The sequence below is a fragment of the Cucumis sativus genome, chromosome 6 (assembly GCF_000004075.3).
Source record: "Cucumis sativus cultivar 9930 chromosome 6, Cucumber_9930_V3, whole genome shotgun sequence".
Classification (NCBI taxonomy): Eukaryota; Viridiplantae; Streptophyta; class Magnoliopsida; order Cucurbitales; family Cucurbitaceae; genus Cucumis; species Cucumis sativus.
In genome coordinates, this window is record NC_026660.2 from 18,320,730 (window position 1) to 18,328,423 (window position 7,694).

Here is a 7,694-nt window from a genome sequence, read left to right on the forward strand (position 1 = left end):
GACACGTATAATACTATACAATGATTTGTCATGGTGAATTGTAAATATACACTAGAGGGTCGTTTGGCTCTTAAACTATGTAGGAGTGGGCTCTCACTCCATGTTTTCCTCGTGAGTTATGATAGTATTGGAATTATGATTATAACTATGCACTTCAAACACGAATTATAGTTAACACTAATTATAATAACTCATTCAATGTCTCAAACGTCTTCTAAGATAAACATAACAGTTTAATTTTTAGTGTATTTAAAATAAGATATTTTTTTAAATAGCCAAAATTTTGAATTCATGATATGAAAGAAAGTTAATACACTTATCGCTAACTATCAATTTTAGCATATATTAGTGGCTATGATAAAATTTTGTTACGTGGTAAATAATTTTTTTTTCCCTTAAAATAACGCTAACAATTACACAACCAACAACAATAATAAGTCGTCGAAATTCGGTGCGTGAGATTGGAGGTTGGAGGAGGATGGCGCCTGGTTGGTCTGTGATGTCGCCGGAGTCCCACCTATTTCAGAGCTGTAATGGCCTTCAACAGCTAGCCCAGACGTGTCGCTTCAAGGTTATCTTCTTACTTCTTAGTTCTTAGTCGTGATTTTATCGTTTTTGGTTCCGCTTACTTCCTTCTTCATTTTCTTATTCCTTCCATTTCCAAACCGAATCAAAGCCCTTTCAATTTCAATTCCATCTCTTTTCATGGTGTTTTTTTTTTTTACTTAACGCTTTAATCGGATCATTATTTGTTGAAGTCGAGGTGGTGAAGTCCTCCACCGAATGTTTTTCTCCCTTTATAACTCAACTGAAGTGTTGAATTTCTATGGAAACGCAATTCATCGTTCTGCAAAAGCTTGGAAACACAGTGTAGTCAAATTATCTTTAAATGCCGCGACGCTAACCACACATTCGAGTGTTTCTTAGATGCTTTAATTTTCAAATGCTCCGTTGGAGTTCATTTTGGTGATATTGTGATAAATATGCTGGTGTTTTCGCAGGCATGGTTTTTGGACCAATTTGGAGTTTTGCACGATGGAAAACAGCCTTATCCTGGAGCTGTTTTAGCGTGTGAGTTTCCATTCACCCGATTTACTGCTTTGTTGACTTAGATTTTATTGATCGTCTTAGATTCCTTCCATTAGAATTTGATCACAACGGTAATAAGTAATAATTAATTAACTTCCACTTTGACGCAGTGGAGAAGTTGGCAGAATGTGGTACGAAGATGGTTATTATAAGTAATTCTTCAAGACGCTCATCGACGACAATGGAAAAATTGAAGAGCCTTGGATTTGACCCCAGTCTGTTTGTTGGAGCCATTACAAGTGGAGAACTTACTCATCGTTATCTGCAAAGGTTAGTATTTTTTTTTTTTAACCGTGTCAAGCTGTTACTTTGTATTTTATATTCGTAAGTCAAATATGAATGTTATATCATCAATGGTCGCCAAGTATATTGTATTTGTTCATTATAAACTGCGGACAACATCATGTACACTGCAACATACAGTATACCTCTTTTACCATTATTGAATGTTTGCAGTTAAGTCAATATTTCTCAATTTTTCTCTTCATTAGAGCAGCCTGCCTCTTATCTTGTTCATGATTGTACTACTTATAAGTTATAACATTAAGAGTGCACATGTCTTTCTAAGATTCGATATAATTATCGTACCTGGCAACACTGAGACTATTTAATGGGCACGATAGAGTGGAGATTTTTGCATACTTAAGTGCCACAGTTACTTCCACGTTTTACATTTTAGAACTCAAGTCTTCTACAATTACGAGATTGATTTTATGGGAGGTCTTCCATTTTAGTGAACTTATTTTATGGTTTCTGCTATTAAAAGGAGGGATGATGCGTGGTTTGCTGCTCTTGGTAGATCTTGCATTCATATGACTTGGAGTTCCCGTGGAGCTATATCACTTGAGGTTCTGTCAGATCTGTGAATGTTTTGGTGTTTCTGTTGTCGTTCAGTTCGTTTTCCTACAGTCGAGCCCCTGATTACACTGGTGATTTGTGGTTGATTCTTGGACCCCCCTCCCCCCCACCCACTAAAAGAGAGAGAGAGTTCAATTGCAGTCTTAGGAAATGATCATCGAGCACTTTCTCAACACAGTTATGTTTGCAGTCTAGTTAATTCTTACAATATTTTCTTGGAAATTTAAATATATAGGAAAGAAAAAATGAAAATCATAACAAGTAAATACCCTTAGTTGAGGACCTTAGAACCAGTATTTCACAGAACTTCCCTCTATATTTGTCTGTAAAATGAACTCCGAATCAACAGTGAGACACCTGCTGACTATGTGCTACACTTGATTCCCTTATTTTTCAATTTCCACAGGACTAAAATGAATGAGGTGCAGGGAATTTGTAGTGAGCTCAAGATTTTTCCTGTTTGTAGGGTCTGGGCCTAAGAGTTGTGGACAATGTTGAAGAAGCTGAGTTTATATTGGCTCATGGTACTGAAGCTTTGGGGCATCCTTCTGGAGATTCACTTCCAATGACCCTTGAGGAACTTGAGAAAATATTGGAGCAGTGTGCAGCCAAAAAGATTCCAATGGTGGTAGCTAACCCAGATTATGTGACGGTTGAGGCTAGAGATTTGCGTGTAATGCCTGGTAAGTGTTTACTTGGTTGCTTGGGAGGAGATTCATTTCCTTGCCTTGTTTTCTTCCCTACCTATGACCCCTTTGTTTTTTAAAATGATACTTTTTTTTTTCTCTTATCCTAAAACTGTTCACTTGTCAATGCTAAATCAATGCATTGAAAAAAACCTTCTTGAGATTCAAGAAGTATTTGATGCAGGGAAAAGATGTTATGATAACTCAGTACCTTAGTTTGTTGGGTCCTTTTTACAGGACTATTTGCTTGATTTGATTTGTAGGATAATGAAATGATAGATCTCAAATTCAAAGAAGGAATCGCCTTTATTTGACTTTTAAAAATTGCTCTGGAGGACATTAAGCACCACAGTTCACAGTCACACTCAGAGTTAGAATGCATTATACTAATGGAAGAAGGTGACTAAACAATGTCGAAATGCCCATTTCGAAAGGGAATTACAAGCCCTCAATTTAGTAATTCTTGACTTTCTTGACGATTTCAGATATATCCATCGTATGAAGTTCACGTCCAATTGATTATTAAATCTTGAATATGGATGCATAAATATTCATGTTAAATGTCCTCATCAAATGGTTAAAGCATTTTTGTGGTTGTTTTCCATAGTATTCACTATTCCGTAATATTGACTAATTTATTTCAGCTAAATAAATCTCAATCTAAGTTCCTTCCATAAGGATTTTGTTTGGGAACTTAAATCGCTTTCCCTATCTATGCTGATGATATGGAATACCAAACCTTTTATTGCTTAATTTGCCTTGTATAGTATAAGAATTAGTGGTGTCTGCAGGTACACTTGCATCCAAATATGAAAAGCTTGGTGGTGAAGTGAAATGGATGGGCAAGCCTGATAAGGTGATTTTTCTTTTAATTTTGACTAATGTCATTTTTATGAAATGAAATGATTTTAGGACGGAGAATTGAACTATCGATCCTTGAAATGATTATTCATGTCTTTATCCACTTAACTATACTTTAATTGACAATATGATAGAGTGATACCATTGACTATAATTCTCTAGCCTTGCATGGATCATAAGGACTTTGATATTTGATGCAACCTTGTCTATTGCATAAAATAAAACCATCTAAAAATTTTGGTAGACAATATCTTAATAACTACGGATAACTTAGAGTTGGAAACTATTTTGTTCTTATTTTTCCAACAATACCAGATCATCTACCAATCTGCAATGTCTATAGTTGGTGTCAATGCCTCTGATTCGATTGCTGTTGGCGATTCACTCCACCATGACATTAAGGGCGCAAATGCAGCCGGAATCCAATCAGTTTTCATTACTGGTGGCATTCATGCAACCGAACTCGGACTTGGTAATTTTGACGAAACTGCTGACATGAATTCTGTCAAAGCTCTTGCTTCAAACTATGGTGCATATCCATCTTATGTTCTTCCTTCATTTACGTGGTAGAGTTATTTCTCTATGTATCTATACAAAAATACTTGTTTTTTTAGCAATTGAAGTTCATGAGTTTTTTTTTTTTTTTTTGATAACACGTCCACTTGTTGATCTTAATAGTGCTTTTAGTTTTCAAATTTTCAAGCAATAATTTTGAAAATAAGTCGTTTTGAAAAAAAATAATATGTTTGAGAACAACCCAAAATGAGTTTTGGATAACGTTCCAAGTTAATTTTAAACCAAATTTCAAGAGATTAAATAAAACCACAATTGGTTAACACAATGGTAACTAGAAGGCCGATTGAAATCATGAGTTCAATCCATGAAGTTAGAGTCGTTAAGTGAAATTAATTGAGATATGTGTAAGTTGACTCGAATTCTCACAAAGAAAAAAAAATAAAAACATCATAAAAAATACTTAATTTAAATCAATTCAGTTATACCTTTATCACTTTCGTTTTAACTTTTAATTAAAATGGTTGCTCACTTTTTTTTTCTTATAGCGAAGTAGGCTTCTTCAAACAGAGTTACTTGTCAATGAACCGACGTGGTTGAATTCTGCCATCGAGTGTGATAGCTTGTTTTCGTGATACGGTTGGCATTGATGTTGTTTAATCAAGCTTTGAAATCTGTCATATGAAAGAAGTTCAACTTCTTTGACAACGCAATAATAAACATTAGAGAAGTTGATGGAAGGAGCAATTAAGAGAGGAAACTTAACGAGTGCAACACATTTATGACAATTAAATTGTGGAAATTAGGAAAATTGACTGACGAGTGACAAATTTTTTATCCCAATGTGTATATCTTTCACCCTGAAATAGGATCTTTAAGATTTAATTTATCTTTTTTTATTTGTTTTTTCGAGAGAAAAATACAATATTTTGAGTGAAAAAACTAATGAAATTCAAGGTTAAAATGAGAATTGAATACGTTAATAAGATAATTAAAATTTGTAAAAACAATATAAAGTTCAAAAATATAATTGACGTTATCTCTCTTTCGTCTTCATCTAACATGAAAGTTAATAGAAAGATAATTTCAAAATAAGATAAGTTATAGATTTTCTTTTAAATAAAATAAATTTTAAACACATTATTGAACCTACTTAAAATGGACGGATCATTTGTGTTATTTAAATCGAAGCTTCCTTAAGGTTGAAGGATATTTTATATTATTTAACCACATATTTTATTGATTCAAATCTTAGTTAGATTCTATAGTTTCAACTTTAATATTTTACTTTTGACTTTTGTTCATTTAATTGATAATTTTGAAGATTCCTTTTCTTCTTTTAATTACCATTTCTCTCGTCACAAGATTGATTGTAAACCTACTAAGCACATACATAACTACGAATACTGTCAAGTACAATGGTTCGTTAATTTTTTAAAAGCTAAGATCGAGACAAGTTGCATGTGTGTGTATATATATAGCATAAACATATTCAATATGTGATCTATATAAAGGCATAAAATATCAGAATAATGACATAATGGCACTTAATATAATAACAATAGGGTGGTTGAGTTTGTGAAAATATTTTTGCCTAGTAATTATCATATTTTTACGAAATTAAGTGAACAGTGAGTTTTCGAGTTAACATTCATCCCTGTATATGTGTATGTATATTTGTGTGTATGTGATATCGATTGATGTATCCCTTCATGTATCTAAAAAGGGATACATATACTTAATTTTTACGCATATGGACGTATTAGTATCTAATAGTTATTTTCTGATACTGTCTAATTTAGTTTGTGGGCACCTTGATAATTTTTATTATCAAGGTTAAGAACTATTTTCAATATAACATAATATTAATCTATTTACGATGGACTATAGTATACCAATATATATGACCATGAGCATCTCTCTATATCATGATATATCTTGATAGAAACATATAATAGTCTGTCTATATTAGTCTATTGTGATCTATCACAATTTGATTGTAACACTTTACTATTTTTATAAATATTTATTTAGAAATCTCGTACTTCGTGTTTTGACATATTTTGTTTGGTGTGTTTGGCAACGTGAATCGTTACTGTTCGGTAATGGCATGAATTATTTGAAATGTTCATTGGCATGAATTATTTGAAATGTTCGTACTCTCGATTGTTGCTTTATTTCTTTCATTTTTTCCCACTTATTTTGGAAACCTTAAAAATAGTGTATTTGATATAAGTATGACAAGTGGGCCATATTTGGTGTATAGATTTTATACGAGGGCGGTTGCAAATATAACAACAAAATTTATGATAATAAAACTCATGTTAAAAGTAGCAAATCTAAAAATCGATAACCATCCAACAGCCCATGCTAACCGATCTGATAGCCATTTGATATAACTAATTATTTGTCATATTCAGAGTATGAACAAAATATGTGTCATTTACTGTTTTTTTCTAAATGTTTTTGTCTTATGACGCAATTTTCCTTTTATATACTCATATGAAGAGTTCATCGATGGAAGTGTAGAAAATGGTATTCAAATCTACGGCTACTTAACTGAGCATAGAATGCTATTGAGATGCAAACCATTAGAGAAGACGGGTTGTTAATTTCGAGAAAAATTTAGCTAAGAAAATGAAAAAAAATCGTACACAGTTTTGTTTGTCGTAATGCCTCTATACTCGGGTTGAAGCATAGTTTCAAGAATATAGTTAGAGTTTAGAATAATTAAGTGAAAATTGCCTCCAAATTATGTTACAATTATTTTTTTATTTAATATTTTATAGTTAAAGTTATGTATACGCAAATAATACACCCTAAAAGAAGAGAGTCCACCTCGACCGACGGCCTTGTCAAGGCCCGTGGATATCGAGAATATGAGTTTCTAGACTTTGGTTGTGACTTGTCGTGATGTTTGTTTATTTATTAATTTATGCAATATCTATTATGATACAATTCGAAAATCTGACATTTTAACTGTAAATATATCCGTAATCAATTGAGTTATTTTTAAGTTGGTCGATATTATTTGTTTCTCTCATAAATTCATGGTTATTATTATTCATGAACGATGGATGTGTATATATATATTATTTTTTAAATGTCCAATAGATTTGTTTGTTTGTTCTCTCTTTTTATTATTGTTGAAATTTTTGACATTTTTAAAAATATATTTTAAAGCTACGAAACATTTTAAACACAATATTGAAATTTAGATTTTTGAGACATTTTTCTAAAATTCAAAAGTTAAACACAATATTTATTTTATTGTACTTTATTTAACTTATTTTTATACTATCAGACTAATTACAATATATACTCTCTGACCTAAAATATTCCATATCAAATATGGTTCAATTTTATTTTAAAAATAAAATTTCATTTTCTTAGGAATCAATCCATTAAAAAGTAAAGTTCAAATACATAGCATTGAAGACAAATATTTACATTTACCAAAAAGAAATAATACAAAAATCACATTGAAACAATCTCCCCTAAACAAATAATAAAAAGAATAGATTTTTTTAAAATATATTTTTAAATATAACAAAAGGACCAAAATTATTTAGATATATAACAAAAATTAGATTGCAATAGATCAAAATAGTCATATACATTACTACAATATTTATGTTGGAAAATATATTTCTTTCTTTAAAATATTCAAAATTTGAGTTATTTTTA

General features: G+C 31.4%; 1 protein-coding gene across 1 annotated transcript; it reads left to right on the top strand.

The window, feature by feature from the left end:
- Window positions 1-417: 417 nt before the first annotated feature.
- Window positions 418-4,147, top strand: LOC101204546 (pyridoxal phosphate phosphatase). The gene is made up of 7 exons (XM_004144140.3): window positions 418-571; window positions 1,002-1,071; window positions 1,200-1,359; window positions 1,856-1,937; window positions 2,414-2,630; window positions 3,425-3,489; window positions 3,810-4,147. Exons 1-7 carry the CDS (start codon window positions 479-481, stop codon window positions 4,062-4,064), a joined length of 942 nt encoding a protein of 313 aa, XP_004144188.1. The 5' UTR covers window positions 418-478; the 3' UTR covers window positions 4,065-4,147.
- Window positions 4,148-7,694: the final 3,547 nt, after the last annotated feature.